This window comes from Microchirus variegatus, assembly GCF_963457635.1.
Source record: "Microchirus variegatus genome assembly, chromosome: 8".
NCBI classification, from domain to species: Eukaryota; Metazoa; Chordata; class Actinopteri; order Pleuronectiformes; family Soleidae; genus Microchirus; species Microchirus variegatus.
The window spans coordinates 3,815,031-3,838,138 of NC_139809.1; the positions used below are offsets into that span (position 1 = coordinate 3,815,031).

The window sequence follows — 23,108 nt, forward strand, 5'->3', positions numbered from 1 at the left end:
AAAATATTCGTTGTAGCAGGTTATCATTTAAAAAAAGGGTACAAACAATTTATTTTAGAAATCACCACTAATACAATTTTCCCCTGAGGTTTGTGTGACAGCTCAGATAAATGGAGTAACAAATACCATGTTTGTCAAAATGTTTCCCTTCACATTCATGCAAATATTGTTAATGAAATGACCAGCACTTGTTACAGTTTTTTAACCAAGAAACCACTCCATCTAAAAAAAACATCACACACACATCACCCTACCTTCTATCAAAGTATAACAATACAGTTTTTTTCCTACTAATTTAATCAATCAATGAGAGGAAAAATTCTTCATAACATCACAGATTTTATGGGATCATTTCAGACAAACAGGCAGCAAAGGTGTGTGAGGACTGTTGCTGGAGCTGAATTTAATACGCCTTCCTCTTCTTGGTACGGAAACGCCTCTTTCTCTGCTTGTATAGATGGCGAAGGTTGAGAAGAAGTCCTGAGGACAGCATGGGACGAGAAGATTGTTGACCAAAAAAGGCTGACATAACTGGATTTGAATAGGAAAAATATTTAATCTGCTGACTTACCTAGAAACATGAGAACAAGGTAAACATACAGGACGTAAGAGAAGTTGATAGAGTTGCCAATGGCTTTGGGCAGTGGAATGCTAAAGAGTCCAGTCTTGTAGAAGTGGGGAATGGATTGTATGACAGCAACAGCTACATGACAATTGGAGATAAGATACATTTTAGCATAGGTATGTGGACAATTCTACCATATCGATTAAGAGAGAAGTGAGGAAGCTCACCTTCAGCTACACAACCTAATGGGTATAGTGGTATCCATATTGTGTACCGCAGCCAGGTCAGGGTTTTCCACTCTGTATTGAAACAACCCAGCATGTAAAATGGATACCTGAGATAAGAGAATCATGTTAGTTTTGGGCAGCAACCAAGCTATGTTGTAACAATCTGTCATAATAATGCATCCTAAAAGACTTCCTGGTATATCGATCCTCACACTTCTAATGATCTAATGGACACGAGTGTGACAAGGCAAAACAATGCTTACCTAAAAATCTCAATGGCACTCCACAGATAGAAAACAAAAAACACAACTGGCTGATGGTGCATTTCCTCGACACCACCAAAAATAATAAACAGGATGAAATTGCGTCCAACCACCTACAGGAAAACAAACAAACACCAAAGCAGTAAATGATTATTTGCAGTCAACTATATCCGTTTCCTCCTCAAGATGAAACTCTGGTAAAGCAACATTCCCATACCTGAATAAGAGTTGGGAAAACACCTGTTTTCACTATGCCAAAAGCAGCATTGAGGACTTCCACTACTGCCAGGGTCTGGCAGAAGAACATCACATCCGATATAGTGTGAAATGTGTCGTACAGAGAGTCTGGAATGAAAGCAAAGTTATAAATGGAAGGTCCTACCAGGGTTTTGAGAAGTCTCTAAAGAATGACACTTTTCACCTTGACCAAAGATGAAGAGTCGCACGGTCATGTTGACAAAGATCCATGAAAAACCAAGAAACTGCACCAGGTTGTATATGAACAGAAATCCTGTTTTCAGGCTGACAAAACCTGAAACAGAACAAAAACTTGAATAATAAGACAAAATGCAATGCAATATACAGTACAAATGAATAAGGAGAAACATTGAAAACTTGTATGAAACCAAAAATACATTTCCTGTTTATATTTGTATTCACCTTCCTCTTCTTGCCTTGAAGCCTTCAGCCTGTTCCTTTTCTCCTCCTATTCAGAGTAAAAACACTTCAGTCTTAAGCTGGGGACACAGTACAAGCCAGGTTTGAACCACGAATCACAGTTGGACAAATTCTGCAAAAGTCAGCACTAATTGGGGACAGTCGGCATGACTAGTTTGCACAGAAATCTGTTAGTGTGCGAGAGGTAAAGACTCGAAACCAACCCAACTGCAAACATGTTTATGCAAGAGTTTGATGCGTTAGTTCAGTTGGTTTGACAAATCGTGTAGTCTATTGTTAAATGTGTGATCCCGTCTTTCAGTCGTCATAAAAAAAAATCTGCTGACTCGAGTCAATTGGTGTTTACTAAAGACTGTGAAAGTTGAGTAGTGTGTCTTCTGTGTCAACTGTTTAATGTTTAGTCGGACATCTTTTATTTATTATCTTTTTATTGGAAGAGCATTTTCATCAAACGGCAGTCAAATTAATAATTTTGAAATAAATATCCCATCCAGCAGACAACTTTAATCTCACCTTTGCACGTATCTCCATCTCAGCGTCTGACTCGTCCAGCCAGCGGTCAAAGTCTGGTGTCAGGAAGACAGGTTTACGCTCCTGTACAACCAGTCTGTCCCACCAGCCGTGCTGCTCTTTCTCCACAGTGATATTTACCTGCCGTTGTGTGGACCTGTAGCTGACCTGGACACACGCAGTTTTTCATGAGCACGGTCATCAAAACTGAAAAGCATAAGTGAGAAAGAACTGCAGATAATCAATGATTGATCTAACAAATACAAACCTCTGGCTTTACTGAAGAAAGAAACTCCAATCTGAACTCGTATTCATTTTGTCCTTTTGCACCAACACCCTGGGCTGCACATAAAAACACCATATACAGCGTCAAAACAGATGCACGTGTAAATGTAAGAATATATACGAAAATCAAATGTGCATTAAACGTCACCTTGAAACAGCAGCACGTTTTCACGAACACGGATATTAATATTCTGCAAAAAAAAATAAAAAATGAGGATGAGCGCACTTCCTCACACTGCATGACTGGTCAAGTCCCTGCTTCCTACAATACCACTTCACAGTTTTAACAATGAAAAAAAAAATCAAGATTTGTTTTAAGGTTACACATAGAACACAGCGTACAGCAACAGCTTGCTATCCAACATCAATACAAACAAAAATGACCAGCCTATATGGCAAATGTAGAATGTAGAACACTGAAGGTTGCTTGGGTTAATCTTTAAGTGCATACTTTAACTGTCAACATCACAAACTCCACGTTTGACTGACACAGAGTCACAAAACCACGCACACATCACACATTCAAAGCATTACTGAGCAGGTTTAGTTGGATCTGGTAGACAGGTTTGGCCCATGACAGATGGCTTAAAGATAACCCATCACCCACATAGGAAGCACTACCTCTCTATCAATGCTGTTTTTGTTTGGGGATAATTCTAATTTATATCAGACTATATCTGTAAACGTTTACCATTAAAAGGCAAATTTGAACATGATATTAAACTAATTAATGTAACTTTACTGCCATTTCTGCAACGCCTAATATGTTTATTTAAGTGGGTATGCCAGCCATTTCCAACACACATATTTATTTTAACAACGTTATTAACGTATAATAACATATACATACAGCTCTTACGTACAAACCTGTTTAAAAAAAATCGAACTACAACTTTGCTTGATAATGAAAAATGAGTGCCTATGTTTGAATTAGCACCGAGGATCCAGGCTAGGTTAGCTCACCTTAGCGTCCGTCAACTCCACTCGCAGGTAAATGTCTTTATGACGTTGAGCCCAGTAAACGAGAGGCGTGAGCGTCATAGTTACGGTGTTGTTTGGGTTTCGGTTTTTACAGAGATTTGTTAAAACACTTTGTAGTAAATTCCTCAGTGTTCATGCTAACTAAACTGACACACTAACCCGAGTCCTCAGCAAATATACCCAGAATGTTAGCTCCGTGAACGCGCGCTCACCAGTCGTCAGCGTACGTCGACGTGCTCGTCCACGAGACAGTCTAACGCTGTTTCGTCTTCTCCGATTGGTTTGCTGTCATTGTTTACGGAAGTCGTGAAGATTTTAAAGAAGGAAGCAGTGGGGTTGTTGTATCTCACGGATCCACGGAATACGACAAACTCCCCAGCATCTGGTACCGTTTATTCAAGCGAGTTATTCCAGCGTTTACATGATCACTTTTACTTCCCTTGGCTGACTAGCAAAACACTAGCATAGCATGTAATCATCAAATACACTAATCCTTTAAGGATAAAAGGTCATCACAGGTTCAAGATACCATATGGGTAGTGGAGTGAATGGGCTTGTTTGGACTCTTATTAATGCTAACATGCAGACAGAAGACAGTGTTTCTTGTTCTAACACAGATTTGTTGAAATCTTGCGGGACATTTCGTGTCCTTGTCGGCGTAACCGGAAGCGTGGCAGCATTGAAACTACCAATTTTGGTCACTCAGCTTCTTCAACTTCCTGGGGTGAGCTTTTTCATTTTTTACTAGTTTTATTATTATTACTTAATTATTATCAGCTTGATACTGCATTTTATTACTGAGAGTGGTAACTGTAAGTGTACAGTTACAACATCCAATGCACTGTACCAGATTATATCTTCAAATGACTTGTATCTTTAGCAACAATAACATAGACAAACATAGTAAACAACAAGTTAAGTACACTATAGATGTATGCATGATAAAAAATAAAATAGAATAAAGCCATGAGGAAGTGTCACAATTATTAGTGGAAGAAGAAGCAAATGCAAATACAACAAAAACAGAATATTAAAAAGAAGAGTGACAACACAGTGGCATTAATGCAACAAGCATCGCAACATCATTATCACAATTGTCATACTAATCATCTTCAAACAGATATTAAAATTTTACCCCAACTCTAGATCATTTCCTTGCATCTTTAGTGGGGCTTGGGAACATGCATTTAGGAAATAAAACTAAACCAATATCGCATAGTCATAAATGAATCAATCAAAGATATTCATAATATTTAGATGCAATTAAAAATTCACAATGCATAAGATGTTTGTAAAAGTGAATTTATCTATTTCGTATATGAAATAAACTCTCGTTGTATATAAAAACAATGACATTGGTCCAGGCCTCAACAGAGCTATCGATATATATATATATATATATATATATATATATATATATATATATATATATATATATATATTTATATTTTTTTTAATAAAATGTTCCTGAAATTACTCATTAGTCATTCTTTAAACAATGGGCCTCAGGTAAGACACATGAGAGGATAGTCTACTTGGCAGCTATGAGACAAATATCAACTTATGACTAACCTTTAACCTTGTCTTGGCTCTAAGACCAGAATCATCTTTTGTTGGAAAATGATATGTTGGACACTGGTTAACGCAGGTTTTTGTGATTTACAATATGCCTTTACATTATGCTGTCTGGCATGAACGGAGGGGTTAACCCTTTTGTATGAATTAACGTCCTTGAACAACACAGCTGTACAATCTCTATCTGCCAGTTTTGACAGCGTCCATAACAATATGCACTGTTGCTCCCTTTTTTATCCAGTGAGCGTCTTCTTATTTCCCTTTCCCTGTAAAATGTGTCGACAACTGAAGTCTCCGATTGCATTATGTGACTGTAGTGCACACTGATCCCTCTGGTTCCAAAGGACGAGCACAGATACAATCTAGTTATCAGTCTCATCTCAATTTCCAGATTTCCACCACACATCGTTAGATAAAAACAAAGTCAGTTGCAGCAACTGACAGGGGACACCATGGTCTATCACAGGGCCCAACATACTGAAAAAACAATTTACTAGGGCTGCAACTAACGATTATTTACACAATCCGTTGATTAGATTAATCAGTTTGGTGTATAAAATGTCAGAAAATGTTGTAAAATGTTGATCAGTATTTGTCAAACCTGGAAATTATGTTATGTTTTCAAATGTCTGATGATGATGATGTTGTTTTGTCCACAAACCAAAATAATTCATGTTTAATTTCTTTGTTATGTGGAGCAAAGAAACCAGAAAATATTCACATGCAAGAAGCTGCAAAATCTGAGAAACTTGTTTTAAGTATTGGAACTGATTAATTGATTTGATTAAAAATAGTTGGTGAATTATTTAGTAATTAATTAACAGTCGATTAATCTCCTGAAACACAAAAAGAGAGCGTCATCTGCATACGGAATTGTCCACAAGCAAATATAGTACAGTTTTGATGATTTCTTTGTTATATGGAGCAAAGAAACCAGAACATATTCACATACAAGAAGCTGCGAGATCAGAAAAAATAGTTTTAACTGTTAAAAAAACAAAAAGACAAACCTCAAACCAATTAATCGATTATCAGAATAGTAATCCATTCCCAATATTGGATTGATCGAGTAATCTTTGCAGCTTTACAGTTTACAGCAACAAGAGTCTTCAGTTTGCCAAACCCCCACTCTGGTAGAATAGAATAGGTCTTTATTTGTCATTGTCACATGTACAACGAAATTAAAAGTGCGCTCCATAGTCAGTGCAACATTATGAGTCTATAAAAATAGACTTTAATACTAATGTTACTAGTCTAAAAGAAAACATATAGCAGCATAGGACTCTGCATGCCAGCCTTGCACCTGCATGACTTTGGACTGTGTGTTACCCAGAGAGACACACAGGGGAAGTGCAAGCTCCACACAGAAAGGCCCTCTGTCCAACCGGGGTTTTTTAAACCAGTGACCTTCCTGCTGTGAGGCGACACGTTTAACTACCATTCCGTTGTTTGGTCTCTTTCCTTTTATTGTCTAAAAGCTTGACGCAGTATCTGTGATGCACATGCAGCTGTGCAGACGTGACTGTTTCTCTGCCACATCTTACCCACAAGATGGAGATGTTGCAGCTGTTAAGCAGCAGCGTAACCACTGCAGCATCATCAACAGCACTACACTTGTTTATATTCCTTTTGTTGGGCTATGGTTAACAGTTGGGAGCACTTAATTGTCTCCATAGGGACAAATATATGTCAGTGAGTAAAAAGTGTCAAGACTTCATTGCCACCACAATATACAGAGTAAAGACATACTAAACTTAGTTGACGTAGTTCACCAGTCATGTCACAGTGTTAGCATTGCACTTCCTAAAAAAACCTTTCCCATCATAAACACGGTGCCCCAGCATTGCACTGACCATGCAGTATGCAAATAAAGCAAAGATTAGTTTCTAATGTAAAACATTATTTTGGTCACTGGTATTTGTTTTCCATTTGAAGCCAGTGTATTTTCATCAAAGCAGATTTTTGCAAACCGACTGCAACTACTTATTAATCCACTTAAACAGAATGTCATGGGGGAACTAAAGGGAAATTAAAATGTGAATGTTTTATTATTTTATTTTATGTTCTTATGATAACAATAACGTGAAATTAGACTACAGTATTTCAGATACAGGCCTCTACCAAACGGTTGAGACATCTGTTCTTAATAAACCCGGTTTGCATAATTCATAAAGTACAACATTCAGAACAAGTCACATTAAGTGTTAGTGAGTTCAGCTTGATGCATTTTTCAATGAGATATAGTGACTTAAAGTGTGGTCGACCAAATGGTTGAGTAGTACCTTAAAGGGTTAAGGTTTGACATGTAAAATAAATATAGTTTAAACCTTTAAACTTGACATTTTCAAGGTTTCATACTGCATTTGGGAGTCAAGATACTAACTCTCTGCAATGACACAAGTTAATGAATGTTTCTCAGTATGATGATAACAAATAATTCATTTCTAATGCAAGTGATTAAAAACATTATACTGCTGGATGCAGGTCATTTGGTTCAAATCCCAGACTTATTGCACACATCTAGTTCAGTGTTCACACACTGACATCTAAGATAGATATCATTTATTTGCAATTTTTAATTCTCTTTTTTTATTTAGGTTTTTAAATCTTTCGACCTGTAGCAAAACTATGATAAACCCATTTGAAAAGTGGCTGTCACTGTCCTGTTTTATGGTTCAGGTGGATGTGCGAGTGGTCACGACAGAGCACGCCAAGCACTTCTACGATCCTGCTGAGGTTTCAGTAAAGATCTACAGTGACAAAGACGAGTGGGAGGTAACAATGGCAGAAGGAATTTGTAATAAATGTAAGCCATTATTAAATGATAAATGCAATGCCAAGATTCTAATGTTATGGGTATTTTTTTTTTTATTGTTGTAGCTGTGGACGCAGAGATCTGACCCAGTGTTACACATTGAACTAAGACGCTGGGCAGACTTACTCGTCATTGCCCCTCTGGACGCCAACACTCTGGGAAAGATTACTAATGGCATTTGTGATAATTTGCTTGTGAGTAAATGATATCTTAAGGGATCAGTACATTGTTTTGGTTACTCATAAAAATGTTGCTCTGAAAATATTCCATCACAGATTTAAAATAGATATATTTTCATTGCCAGACGTGTGTGGTAAGAGCCTGGGATATCAGTCGACCGCTCCTCTTCTGCCCAGCAATGAATACAGCCATGTGGCAGCATCCCATTACAGCCCAGCAGGTATCCAGGCTGAAAGAGTATGGATATGTGGAAATCCCCTGCATTTCTAAGAAGCTAGTGTGTGGCGATGAAGGTGGGTCGTTCAGTTTCAAGAACTGTTTATGGCAGTTGTGCTACTCCTTGGAATAATCTTCATTGTAATAATAATAATAATACTACACGGACAAAGATTGCAGCTCAAAGGGCTTCACAATAATAGGAAAATAAAATTTAAAAAGCAAATGCAACAATTTAACACAACACAGGGTAGAATGAAAAGCAAAAGTGTAAAGTCCAAAAGTAAAAACCATGTTTTAACTTTGAAGTGAAACAAAAGATGCAAATAAAACAGTAAAATACAACACAGGGTGGAATCAAATAGGAAAAGGCTAGAGTCAAAATTCGTCAAAATCAACTAAAAATGTAAATAAAACACAACACAGGGAAGAATAAATAGGAGCTAGTTGAAGGCTAGAGTAAAAAGTTTTAATTACTAAAGGGTAGTGTGTTCCAAAGTTTAGGGGCGTAAGTAACAAAGGCAGCACCCCCCAATTTTCCCTGTTGTGGGGAACCTCCGATAACCCAGCAGCGGACGATCAAAGTGTTCTTTGCTGTAAATAGCTAACAAAGGAGTTGGCAATGTAGCCTGGTCCAAGGCCATGACGTGCTTTGTATACAAGGAGGAGGACCATTGTAGTCTTTCGAATTGATATTTGATATTTGTTTGAAGAGTGTGGCTTACCTACTATGACAAATATGTAGCTGCTATCATAAAATAAACCGCTGACGAGTTGAATATGTAGCACAGGAGTAGCAGTGTGTAGCAGTCTGGGCTCAATCGTGACATCAGTGGGCACCAGATACATTCTGATATTGCACAAAAATGGCTTGACTCCTTAAATGGGGTTGAGATTAAAGTTTCCATATTTATAAGCAGACTGTTACTGTTTGGAAGAAAGGGAACTGTTCCTCACAAAACAGATGTTAGATAAAAAAAGAAGCAGAAAGACTCATATAATGGGGGCACCATGGAAAGCAAGTGCAAGTTTAAAGAAATCATTCAATTCTTTGAACAAAGAGAGTCATTTACTGGATATAATCGCATGCACCACACATGCTGCCACGCGGTGCTCTCTTGTCTCCTGGTTTGAACACAATGACTGCACCGTCTGCTTAATTGGAAATATTTTTGCCTTCCAAAATAAGGTGTGCCAGGTATGGGTGTGTCTATCACAAAATGTTGCACTGAACTCCTCTGTTTACATAACCCACAGCCAGAGAGCTCACTGGCAGAATGTGCAACTTGTCTTTGTAACCATCCTCGGTGTCACCACCCCCCCCGTGTTCTTGCCGTTCTTTCTCCGGCTCCCATTTGTGGGCCTCGGCCAAATGACCTTCGAAGTATGAAGGAAGCCACCTGGATTAGAAGTGTTGCTCTTTCACAATGAAACAGTGTCAGTTGAGGTGGTTTGCCTGCCTGTAAGGTGTCCCAGACATAACTCGCTGTTAAGAGATGATCTCCAACTGGTCCAGAAGCATGCCAGCTGTCAGCATCATCACCAGAATCCCCCCTCATTCCACATCATCAAACCCGTCCTACAACGACTCATAACATCTCAGAATTCAATTTAAAATCCTCCTGCATGCATCCACAACCTCACCCCTCCATATCTCTCTGACCTCCTCCACCATCTCCACCTCCTCTGCTCCCTCAGATCTCCATCCACCTCACTGTGCCCTCCACCCGCCTCAGCACTTTGAGGAGCAGTTTGATTCTCTGGAATTCACTCCCACCAGACGTCCACAGCTCTGACTCTCTTCGCCTCTTTTAATCCAGACTCATAAACCCACCTGTTTAAAATAACCTAATCCCTGTAATCCCTCTCCATTTCTCCATGTTTTTATTGTTTGTTTGTTTCCTAAAGTGTCCTTGAGTGTCAAAAAGGCACTTCTAAATAAAGTCCATTATTATTATTGTTATCCAGAAAGAGATTAGTGGGATTTAATATCTCCTCTGTGTCAGAAACACCTCAGAAACTTCCAGACTGGATAAGACGAGTAGTGTTGCAAATGATTTCATAATATGCTTCAAAACATTATTCAGACAATACAGCCTTCACATTCGTTTTTATTTTGCTACGATTGTTCTTGTTTTGCTGTGGACCGTTTGACATCTAATCGACATTCTTTGATAAAGAAGAGACCTTGCTGGGTAAAAGTCCCCAGTTTCAGAACAACACCTACTTACGAGCAGCTCTCCTCTCGTAATGTTTGGCCGTAGTTAGACGATAGCCCCCCCCTGGACGAAAAGCAACTACACTTACTGACATCTGGCTTTTGTCTTCAGTGGGAAAAGCCATAAACTGCATTCGCTCCTGCTTGTACGAGTCAGTTATTTTTGGCCTCCAGCTCTGATCAACAGTTATAGAAACAGGACAAACTGTGGACTGGCTGAGTGTTGCTCCTTTTCTTTAACTCGTGTCATGAAGGCTGCTCGTCGCCACATGAAGACGGATCCGCCTACAGCCATTCAGACCTCTTATCATCACCGACGAAGGAAATTATGCCCGAAGCTTAACGTCAAATATTTCGCATTTTCCCTGAACTTGAATGCTCTGGCTGCTGCTGCTGCTGCTGCTTTTCAGCAATAGTGTACTTTTGGGTCTGGCAAACTTCTCTTTCATTTACAGGATACGGTTGATAGATAACGTATAGAAGATACAATAGATAGGTGGCTTAGGCGAGTATGTGCTCTGAGAACAGAAATGCTCATTTCAAACACCCTTTTTTCAAAGTTGTTTGTGATTCTTCTTTCTGTTGCAGGTAAAGGTGCCATGGCAGAAGTGTCATCCATCGTCAGCGTCGTCAAACAGTATCTTCTTAAAACAGATGAGTCACCTCAGGAAGCGCCAACGTCAGCTGGCACCACCGATCAATAAAAAGTAAACACAACGGCGTGTTTTGCTCGATTGATTCTCGTGTTGGGTGTATGCAGGTTGTCACATATTGGCCTCTCTTTTGTAGATTGCGTTGCACGGGTCAAGGCAGGACGACATGCACCTTTACCCCTTTTGTATTTGGTGTTTTATGACCTCATGGAATTTCCACATAATATGGTGTGGAAGTTCACCCTCTTTAGCCTCACGAGACACCGTTTAGCTGCTTTGATGATTTATCTCCTTGCCGTATCTTTTGCTCTCGCTAGAGCCAGAGTTCAAATTCAGAGAATTATGATTAGTCACCCCAAACGCCATCTCTAGTAAAGTTTGAAAACACGTGTCGCCCCAAACTCTGCAGAAAGTTGGTCCAGAAACTGCGTATTTTTGCCTCCTTTGTGACGTTGTGTGGACAAACTCATCTGTATATATAGTGATATGTTATACATGACTGTAGCTGAACAAACAATAATGTTATAGTTATGATATCGTCACGCCTAGTGGAAAAATGCGAGTGTAATCCCACTTTTGTTCTCCCACTGATTGTTTTCTTGCCACCAAAGTTCAGGTATAACTGGTTTTGGATTTGATCTTACATCAGCATCAAACTGTCATATACTTTGTGACATTTCTGCGTCCTGTAACAACAGAGAGAAAACTTGCATCGGTGAGTCGCTCACTACGGAATTAGTGAGCCACTAATTGTTGCGCGGTGTCGATGTGTCGCGACAGGTTGGCAAACAGATCTTAACTGCGGTGAAACTTGTTCGTTAAGAAAACGGTTGTTCGTGAGCCATTTTTGGAACGAGTGGCATATAAACAAACACATTCATTAAATATTTTAAAACAGAGAATAAGAGGAAGTAGATTTTTTGCCAAATGTTTTTTTTTTTAACCATGACTGAGGTGAAAAGTGACGAAAGCCATGATTCACATTAATGTGATAGATGTTTATCTTTGTCTCCTAACACACACAGACACATACTGTGGATTGTGTCAAGAGATTGTTGAACCTAACCAGACATTGATGTGTTTATACTGAGTTACTGAGAGAGAGAGAAACGCAGCATCATATTTGAGGTATGTAGGACAAGTAGCATAAACGCTGTAGTCTGAAAGTGTGAGGATTGTATTGTTGATCGTTATTTTTTCACCACACAAATAACTTCCTGATATTTTTTACATGCCGGCTCATGCTTTTCCTATGTTTGATCCATGCTGTATTTTATTTTTGGTTTATCTTTGTTCCTATAATAAATCCAAGGTAAACGGGGGGGGGGGGGGGGGGATTTGGTTTGCAAATAACCCAGGGGGGGTTGAGTTGTTGCATTTACAGAACGTGGAGCCGTGTGAGTGGCTCCGCGACTGAAGACTGAAAAGCATGCTTGCTGATTCACCGTTTGTCACGCTGCTATTGGCTGCTGTGAGATTCTGCTAATGAGGCCAGAGGCGCATTACATCAGCCGCAGCGATGAAGGGAGTGTCACTGTGGCCTTGGCAGCACTGTGGGGCACTGCCTGTGGGTGGCTATGATGGGAATTAGCACCATGTTCTCACAGCTATAGTCAAATCATCAAAACTTGTGATAGGATAAAGTTTCAAGACGAAACATGCATGCCTCTCTGCCCGCAGATCCCGTTCTTCAACACTGGTTTGCTTCCAAGAACGTTTCTGATCATGCTCTCTATTAATCCTTTTAGTATGAGCCGAGTAAATCAGAAGATGCAGACTTCATGTTTCACAGTCACTATATTTTTTTTTTTTACCTTATCTCGACCATCAACATTTCTTTAATCAAGTCATCTCATTGCAATAAAGACACCAAAAAACAACCTAAAAGACACCAAGTGAGCGTGAGGCTTTAAAATCGACATCCAATTTTGAATATTTAAGTTTGATTCTTTTCTAAGGTGCATTCCTCCCCTGATGTTCTGCCAAGGTCAGTGCATCTGTTTTGACTGTGCAGACAGAGCCATTTGATTGCATAGGCTAATGCAGTACGGAACATTTACATGAGAAATCTAAGGCAAGTCTGGGAGCATCTCTATCTCCAGAATTATGACTGAAATCACTCAGAGAGTTCACCGTATTGAGCAAGAAGCTTCCACTTTTTCAAGGAAATGAACAAAGGGGAGCGTCCAAAGTGGACTTGCTCCATCATGATGACTATTGATCTTTTGAATTAAGTCAAATATTAGCCTTTGCGGGTTAGTTATTTGTTATTTGTCATGTGGTAATCCACAGCAATCTGACTGAGTTTCTAACGGCCTGCTACCGTTTAGACTTGCGACGGTAAATCGCAGTACTACAGACATGCTGTTATCCTGTTCTCTGCCACAATACACACGTATATTATTCAGGTGCATCTCAAGTGTCTGATGCAACTCGCAGTCTCCAGGCTCAACCTCTGGCCTGTGGGAACGTTCGCCGGTGTTTCGTCAGAAAGCCGAACCCTGAGAGATCTGCTCTGTGTCACCACAACGTGTTTATAGGTGGTAAACACTTTGTGGATTCACTCAGGGGCAAGAAGAAATGAATGAAGTGCGTTCGTCTCAGATGAATTACACGTCGTACATTATAAAAAAAACAGAACACTGAATGGAACATGTCGCCTTCAAGAAAAACCCCATCTTGGATGACTTGTTTACTTCAAAATGGTTCAAATGATGCACTAAACGGTTGCTACTTGTTATTGTGTTATATTAAACAGAGACTTTAATGTAAATAGTTCCAGAAACTCTTTTCTTTGCTGCATTGTCCGTGCATGTCTATTTTCCTTTGCAGTTGAAAGGAAAACATCGAAACAACTGACACTATATAGTGTGTTTAATGCATCAACTTTAACGTCGAACATCTGCGTTGCAGCACCAGTGTGATATATTGTCGGCCCCTTGGTGCCTCGTGTTGGTTAGCCTGAAGCTAGGATGCCATGGTAACTGGAAGTGTGGGAGATGCGAGAGCGCTCTGTGGGGAAAAAGTCCCTGCCACCTCGCTTCACTCAAACCCCCACGATGAGCGTCTCTTCACCTGCGAAGCCACAGGGACTGATGGAAGCCACCAACTTGTCTAGACTAAACTAGTAGCGACCCCGGGAGATGCACAAATTAGCCTCCAACTCACAGGTGAAGAGGGACCGGAATGATGCAAGTGCAACACGGAATGAAGTCACTCAGAGTTAATCAAGTAGAAGAATTCAGATCCTGTCCAAGGTGATGTTGGACTGGTCTGTGTCTCAGTGTGTCAGGAGTCCTGCTGAGTCCAACACTGAAGCAGCCGTGATGTGTGTGTGTGTGTGTGTGTGTGTCTGTCAATGTTTAAAAACAAAAACATGCAGGGACGTAATCGATGAGCGGAGGTTAAAAAGGCAGACTAACTGAGGTGACGGGTGACCTGATTTTAACCGTGGTCAACCATTAACTACTTTAGTATGAACCCTATCAGAGCAGAGCTGAGCCTCACAGAAGAGTTGTGTTTACATTTTCAGATTATATCATTGTATTTCATTCACTGCCTCATCTTTGATTCTTTCGACTTGCATTTCACGAAATGTCATAGAATTGTATTGTGTGGAAAAATGATCTGGTGAATTCCTGCAGGGAATTTGTTAATGTTCATTTTGAAGCGACAACAGCTAATCTGTGACTGTCTCATAAAAAACGTTTTTGTTTTAAATTACAAATGAATTTTGACAAACAAATAAAAGTAAAAGACCAATAAAAAAAACAAAAAAGGACAACAAGCAGAAAGAAATATGTAAAAAGTAGCGAAAACCAGAGATTTACAAAAAAAAACAACAAAAAAAACAACAACAAAAAAAAAACAGGCGTACGCTGTACCTTATACTACTATATTTTATAGCCTGTTTATATACATCAGTGTTGCACGGAAAATTATTAAAGGCATCTGTGTTGTCCAATGCATGTACTCATGTTAATAGTTTATGCTGTTTTTTTTGTGGGATGGTAAATATCTCACCATGTGCAGGTGCATCATATATATGACATTATATATATATGTCATATATGACAAAATGTGCCATTTTGTTGTTGTTCAAGGGACATAAACAAAGTCTTCTTCTGCTCTATATCCAAAGTTGAAAGGCAGAGGAAGCAAAGGTCTTCGAGGTAAATAATAATGTGTGGTTCACTTCTTACACTCTGGGCTGTTTGTAAATGAACATCCTGTATAACAGAGCGGAAAAATGTTCAACTTATGGTTAAAGTTATTATTATTAGGACTATTTTCTTATTTTAAATAAACAGGGTGGTAGAGAGGAAACTCCCCCCCTGGTTTGGGAACAGTTTTTGTTTTTTTTAAAAAGAAAAATAAGTATTAATCAACAACGCACACCTGTATTATGTGGAAATAGGAAATATCAGGACGTGCTTTTCTCTGGTGTTTGCACAATTGGACGTGCAGCCAATAAAAAGAGAAAGTGAGCAGCAGCAAAACAACACATGAGCTGAAGAAAACAAGCTGTGGACACACACACACACACACACACACACACACACAGACAGAGGGTGTGACTCCGCCTATTGATCAAAGACCATCCTCCTTCCTTTTGTCTTTCCTTCACTTGGTTAACTTCTCCAAAAGCCGCGTGGACTTCGCTCACGCTGTTCAAACCTCCTGCCACACGGCCTGTGTGTGTGTGTGTGTTTTTTTTTTGGCCCCTGCTCTTCTTCAAGTCCGTGGGATTCAGTTGCATCCGGCCTGACGAGTCCAGAACCACGCAGCGGGGGCAGGACTGCCCATTTCCCCATCCTGCAGCATTTCTCATTCTCACAAGTTGCCTTTCATGGAGTTTTTGTGGAAACCATTAATTGCCATCAGTTCAGCGACGAGGTAAGAAACTCTGATTTACTGACGCTGCTCCTGCAGCCGTCACGTGTCCCGCGTGGACGACACGTTATGATCAGATCTTTATGTTGCGTTGAAGGAGGGAAAAGTAAAGTGACAAACATGATGTGAACATGTGGAAGTGTTTAATCCACGAATCAGTGCGTCCGGAGCGGAGGAGCGTTTTCAGCCGCACTTTTTTTCTTCTTCTTCTTCTTCTTCTTCTTCTTCCCTGTGACAGTCGATGACATGGACTTCATTTGTTGTTCTCATATTGTTTTGTTGTTCATTTGTCAGAGTCGCACGCACACGGAGAAAGTGCGCGTTTTCCCTCTTTACCCCCAGCAAAATGTGCGCGAGTCAAGCAACAAAAGCACTTTGTGAGAACATGTTGCAAGTTCCCGTTGTGTTTGTCTGAACGTGACAACGTCTGAATTGGTCATTTCGAAACTTTTTTTTTTTTTTAACTCCGACTGTCATGTCACATGACCTCGCTGACCTCTCCTCGACCCCCGCGCACTAATAATTAATTATCCGATTAATGACTGCGTACTTTCACATCATTTGCACAGTCACAGTCACTCCTCTTGCACGTGCTTTGGGCTTCTTTTTTTTTTTCTCTTGTGGACGGTTTGCTTTCGGAAGTCACATCACTTCATCACCCTGAAGACATGCGACCCCCCCACCCCCCACCACACACACACACACACACACACACACACACACACTGGGAGGTTTGTCCAACTATTCTTGCCAGGACTCTCCCATTCACATGGGCAGCCTCACCAAACCAAACCAAACCAAACGATAGAGGGGTCAGCTTTTGTCATTTAAAAATGAACTGATTTCACCGGCTACATCACATCATTATTATATACTGCTACTTCAAAGTTAACTACGTTTATAGGCGTAATTAATCACGTCAGCCATAGGAATGTGAAGCTTGGGAGATTTGTGATTTTGACCTAGTGCCAAACCAGCTGTTAATCTCTCACACACACTGGTGTCCACTCCAGGGGACATCATTTACAAAAAAAAAAACTTCATCAGCTGCTCTGTTCTATTACAGCAGAGTTGCTCGGATGATAATAATAAGTGTATTCTTATTTCCTGGTTCACTGTAGGAGGAAACTGTAAGATATACAGTACGGTCAGTAGTGAGCACAGCAGTAAATATTGTTTTGTTTATGTGAATGACTTTCAGTCGGTGGAATCAGCTGCACAGCTGTTTGGGACGTCCATTTCTGCCGTGTCCAGTGCAGTGCAGTCCTAGGAGTCATACGCATCTCCTCCAATATTTTAGTTGTACTTTACAGTAAACATAGACACGTTAAAGCATCAACAAAGTGGGCAGGATATGCAACTGAGAGGACGAAGCCCCCTTATGACCTCTCATAGCACTGACTCTGCCCTAACCTAACCCCAACCTCAGCCACAGTTCACATAATTAGCCTTAGAGAAGAGGTCTGCCTCTTCAGCACCAGGCTTTGGAGCCCATAATGTTTATTGGTCCTGATAAGTTCAGTGTTTATACCAGAAAAAGGTCACCAAGAGGTAACAGAAAACACACACACACAAACACACACTCACACGCATACACGGCTCTAACTCTTGACTTGTAACCCCTCCTGAGCCGTTTCCTCTTTGCACGCTTGTAAACCACACTCGCTTACATGCACACATCACCCTTCGCTCTCTGTGCTTTTCACAAACGTGTCAACAGGATGAACTGATAACATCTGGACTGTTAAAGTGTGCAGTCATGACCCCTGGACGTAATTAACGCCTGCGTGGGGGGGTAGGGGAGGGGGGGTTAAACGTTGAGAATTTAAACTTTTCACAAGTTTATTTCACAAATTGTTCATCGTCGCCTGCAGACACGCCACAGGTTGTGACATTATTTTGAGTTTATTGGAGCAGATACTGCACCATTAGGGGAGTAAACTGGAGAGGACGATGAAAATTACTATTACTAATAATAAAAATAAAAAAAATAAAAAGATATGTGGTTTTGTTGTCAGGCCGGTTTGTGCAGAAAGACTCGTGAGACACAGTTATGAATTAATCAAGCGATGAGGTCATGTTTCTTTCTTTCTCCTCCTACGAGCTGTCTGTCAGACTGATCATGTGCTGCCTTCAGGTGCCTCTGGGAAAACCAGAATTAGGATATCATATTGGAAATGGTAAATCGCATATACATTAGTTAAATATAAGTTGTGATTTTTTTTTTTTTTAATATAATTTCAGTTTCCCAAATTCTTGAAACAATAACCCATGAGTCATCTTTCCAAAATCAGTAAACATCACCTCAGTCAGTCGAGCTGCAACTAACGATTATTTTTGTAATCGATTAATCTGTCGATTATTTTCTCGATTAATCAATTAATCGTTTGGTCCATAAAATGTCCGAAATTTTTAAAAAACATTGATCAGTGTTTGTCAAACCTGGAAATGACCATGTTCTCAAATGTCTTGTTTTGTCAACAAAGCAAAATGATTCAGTTTGAATGATTTCTTTGTTTATGTGGAGCAAAGAAACATAGAGAACATTCACATTTAAGAAGCTAAAACAATCATAAATCTTGTTTTAATAATGAGAAAAGCCAATTAGCCTATTATCAAAATGCTTGACAATAAATAATAATTAAGATTAATAACCGATTAATCGTTTCAGCTCTAACTGTCAGTCAGTCTGATTATCACTGACACCACTGCTGCTTTTCCTCTCTACTTCTCTTCTAACTCTTGTGTCTGTCCTCAGTAGTTTTAGTTCTTCCCATGTCCTCTCTCTCATCTTGACATTGATGTTGCTACATCTGCATTCTTCTGTTGTTCGTCAGCCGCCGTGACGTCGAGTTAGTCAGCGATCGCTTTTTGTCCGTCCAGATCTGCAAGTCCCACAGGACCTTAGCCTTAGAGTTGTTCTCCGCCGATTTAGGACGCGGCCCGTTTCGACACGAAAAGCTACGGTTGATTTTCCACATTCAACAATGGTTCAGTTCAACAAAGGCAGGACAGTGTGACGGCGAATGAGGAAACTAAATGGAAAACAGCCACCATTAATTTGATTATGTATTTCTGTGGCCGTCTGTCACGATCAAGGCCCGTTGTGTATTTGAAGTATCGCAGACATTTGTCGCCTACAGTTCAAACATGAGTTTTAATCATTTATATATGCATTTTTTTTTTTATCAAGAATTTACCAACTTCAGGTACTCTTGGGCTTTAGAACCAAGAAGACATCACAACGTGCTCTGGGGGAATTGCAATAAACCAAATAATTCTGCTATAATTTCAAAAGGAAAATAAGTGAGAGTCATCGTTTTTCTTTTTTTGCACAATGTTGCAGTATTAAAAAGGAACTATGTTTGAATGAAGGCTCGTGGTGATAAAATGCAGAATAGAAAACGTCTATGTGCTGACCACATGAGTTCTACTTTGGTAAAGGTTAAGCTGAAGATTTTCAGTGTTATGGTGATGGGGGGGATATGATAATATATATATATATATATATATATATATATATATAATCAGAAATGCCTCCCCACAAATGAATCTCACCAAGGAAGCAATGTATTGTTCCTATGTTTAACCAGTGATGTCCGATTTCACTCCATATCTTCTATAACCTCTATCCCGTATGACATGGGTTGTAAGAACAGAGCTGCCATTATCTCAGATTTCATGTGTTCCTTATGACTTCATATCCTCTGCATGCACAACACTCTTTCGGAACTCTTCTGACTGTTTTTTTCTCGTCACACGGGGGGACAGTGGAACCATTATCAATCCACTCCTGTTTACTATATATATATGAGACACTGATGTTAATCCTTTCTTTGTTTAATTCCTGTTCAAACTCTGTGTGACTCTGTTTTGGTCTTGGTCCTCTTGCACTCATTAACTAACCAGAGTAAAAGTTCAGATGACTTTGTTCAGATTCCCATCACAGTGGGTTGGAAAACATAAAAAAAAAAAAAATATGTATACTCTATTAAACCCCTCAGTGTAATTCCTTCTCTGCATTTAACCCATCTTCTTCAAGGAAGCTTGGACAGTGGGGAGCCACACAGAGCAGTGCCTGGGGCGCAATGGGGGTTGGGTGCGTTGCTCAGAGGCTACAACACAACCCTTGTACTGCATGCCTAATTTGTGAAGATTAAAAACTAATTAAAGCTGTAGTGCGTAATCGTTTGAGCTGCAACTAACGAGTATTTTCTCAATTAATCGTTTGGTCCATAAAATGTCCGAAAAAAAAGTTTGTCAAACCTGGAAATGACGATGTTCTCCAATGTCTTGTTTTGTCCACAAACCAAAACGATTCACTTTTAATGATTTCTTTGTTATGTGAAGCAAAGAAATGAAGGAAATATCAACATTTAATATGCTAAAATAATCAGAAATCTTGTTTTAATGAGGGAAAAAAAGCTTCAAATCGATTATCAAAATAGTTGACGATAAATTTAGTAATGGTTTAATAATAGATTAATCGATTCACACGATGCAGATTAAACCTATTGGCTCCGAACGGCTAAATTAAGTGCGTTAAGAGTGTTTTTTTCCAACAATTAAAACAAGCTTTCTGATTTTCCAGCTTCTTAAATGTGAATATTTTCTGGTTTATTTGCTCAGTATAGCAGAGAAATCATTCAAACTGAACAACTTTTTTTTTTCCAACCTTAAAACATTAAATAGATTAATCTATGTTGTTGCCATTACCACACTGCACACAGTGCTATGAGTCTTATGTCACGACTGACAGGAGGCAGACACATAACAGCTATGACGGTCATAAAGTGACACGGCAGCAAATGTTGGAGTATGGACCTTGTGTCGTCCTCACGTGAGGAGCAGAAAAGTCTGAAAATGCCGTGTCCTCACCGCCCATGACTGACGCAGATGATCTGTCAGCTCATGCCATGTTTTTACCTCCAGAGCTTCAGATCATAACTTGCTGAGAAAACTAACCTGATTCAGGAATCGTGAAACAAGACACTGTCGCATATTTTTGGTCACTTTAATAGGTTCGAACTGGAATATGAGTTAGCTAGGGACGATATGAAATGGTGCATTAAAATAGTTTATGGAGGTTACACATTACCAACATGTATTATTCATTCTAAAACAAACACGGGGCACATTACGTGGAGATAGTGTGAGCGCTTAGCGGTTACTCAGTGATGAAACGACTGGATTTCACCTAACTAGAAAAGAATTAGCACATACATAATTTAGACCTGGTGATAAAATAATACATGTAGAAGGAGCTGCTCATGTCCATTAGACTTGAAAGGCTTAGGGTTTTCCTCAGTGGATCTTTAAAACTCATTTGAGAGGACCTGGAGACCTCTCTGAAACCATACTGAATCTTTGACATCTCTTGTCTGATTTATTAATTCATGTGTTTTGTTATTGATGACTTATTTTTCCTTATTTGTGTATTTGTTGTGTTTATCGTTTGACATGACGTTATTGGATGTTCATGATTATGATTATTCCTCTCCTTGGGTGGGGTCGAATTTGTGGGAGAAAATCTGAAAAGAAAATGAAGGAATGGAAGTCTTTTGTCACGTCGCACTGTTGTGTTTTCTTGAATTTGCTTCCAATAAAGAAAGTCTAATAAAAAATGTATATAAATGTCAATGTTCTCATCACATCATTTGTCATTTTCAATATCTTTTGTTTTGGAGGACAGGGATCTGAGTTATTATTTAGGTTCTTTATTGTCGTTTTTATATTAAGAAACAACAAAATGTGGTTTAGTAGCAAGTCTCACAATGCAGCTTTGAGGATGGAATAAATGATAATTACTAAACTAAGTCAATCATTTACAGTAATAATATAAGCCATAAGAAAACATGTATTTCTTTATTCTTGAATGTTTCACCAGCTTGGGCATGTCGAGGTAATAAAAAGGAAGAAGACTGCGTCTTCATCATAGATGTTTTCTTTCCTATGAGTAAAAAAATGCTTTAACTCATCTCCGTCATGTCTCTGTCAAAGCTGAGTGATTGCTTTAAACTGGTTGTTTCTCATGTGAATGCATTTTTCAGTGTAAAAAAACAACAACCTTATTTTTCTGTGATGCATTCAGCTCTGATGTCTGAGGGATCTAATATAAACATTAAAGAAAGACATGAATTCAAGTGTGTAATTGTTTTTATTTTTTTTGTATTCCTAGATCTGGACCTGTGTCGGTGTGCCATCGTAATGAAAGTCTCTACACGAAGAACAGCCACTCGATGCAGACTCTCGTTGACCCAGTGTTTTAAAGCAAGATGCCATTATTCGATGGAACGATGACGCCTACAGTTCCGCCGAAACCACAAAACATGCAAGACTTCTTGCATAAGCAGGCACTGCAGTACAGCGGGGTCTATTTTGCTTACGACCCCAGACGAAGGGAAGGAGCAGGTTTCCCTGTGCTGGACGGCCGGAATCCTGTGAGTCACCTGTCTGGTATGGAGGGACACAACCACATATTTTACAGGCAAGAGAACAATTCTCCAGAAGAAGAACATTCTCATTCTTCCGTCTGTCACGCTCCAGTACCACCGGGGTTTGCCTTGTACACTAAAAGTCCTGGGATCGGTAGCGCTGCGGCTTCTGCGTCGGTGACTGTTGGAGAACCAAAAAGCGGAGGTGACAATTTACCTCCTCCGCCTGAAAACTCCATCTACCTTGCGGTCCCTAAGCCCGTTTATGGACATAACCCTTGCTGTAATGACGCGGGCTGCGTGATGGGACGATACAGCGTGGAGCACGGCTCTCTGAGGATACCGAAAAACGTCTATCAGCACGACTGGATGCAAAGCGGCGCTCATTACGCCGAGAGGCAACCCGTTCAGAGAAAGACGCAAGAAGCTGTGCTGCAGCAGAGAGGTTTACAGTACGAGCACGGTGCTGAACCGCTCAAGAGGATCAGCGTGGACACGTACAGCCCCAGTCCGACGAGGACTGTGCCTGCTATGATCGACCCAAACTACAGCAGTTACCCTTGCACCCCAACTCGCACACTGTTAAATTCTTTGAGTGAGCGGAGCCAGCGGTTA

The 23,108-nt window shown here is 39.8% G+C and overlaps 2 protein-coding genes across 2 annotated transcripts; one reads left to right on the forward strand and one right to left on the reverse strand.

The window, feature by feature from the left end:
- Positions 1 to 188: 188 nt before the first annotated feature.
- Positions 189 to 3,569, reverse strand: hacd3 (3-hydroxyacyl-CoA dehydratase 3; the record flags this gene model as incomplete). Its single annotated transcript, XM_083893851.1, has 11 exons — positions 189 to 480; positions 572 to 703; positions 793 to 899; positions 1,056 to 1,168; positions 1,273 to 1,400; positions 1,477 to 1,587; positions 1,716 to 1,761; positions 2,247 to 2,411; positions 2,512 to 2,585; positions 2,677 to 2,719; positions 3,492 to 3,569. The coding sequence occupies 11 exons, from the start codon at positions 3,567 to 3,569 to the stop codon at positions 404 to 406; spliced, it is 1,074 nt and encodes a 357-aa protein (XP_083749977.1). The 3' UTR covers positions 189 to 403.
- A 520-nt stretch (positions 3,570 to 4,089) lies between these two features.
- Positions 4,090 to 22,328, forward strand: ppcdc (phosphopantothenoylcysteine decarboxylase; the record flags this gene model as incomplete). Its single annotated transcript, XM_083893685.1, has 6 exons — positions 4,090 to 4,233; positions 7,764 to 7,859; positions 7,965 to 8,093; positions 8,204 to 8,372; positions 11,102 to 11,192; positions 22,238 to 22,328. 6 exons carry the CDS (start codon positions 4,090 to 4,092, stop codon positions 22,326 to 22,328), a joined length of 720 nt encoding a protein of 239 aa, XP_083749811.1.
- Between the last annotated feature and the right edge of the window lie 780 nt (positions 22,329 to 23,108).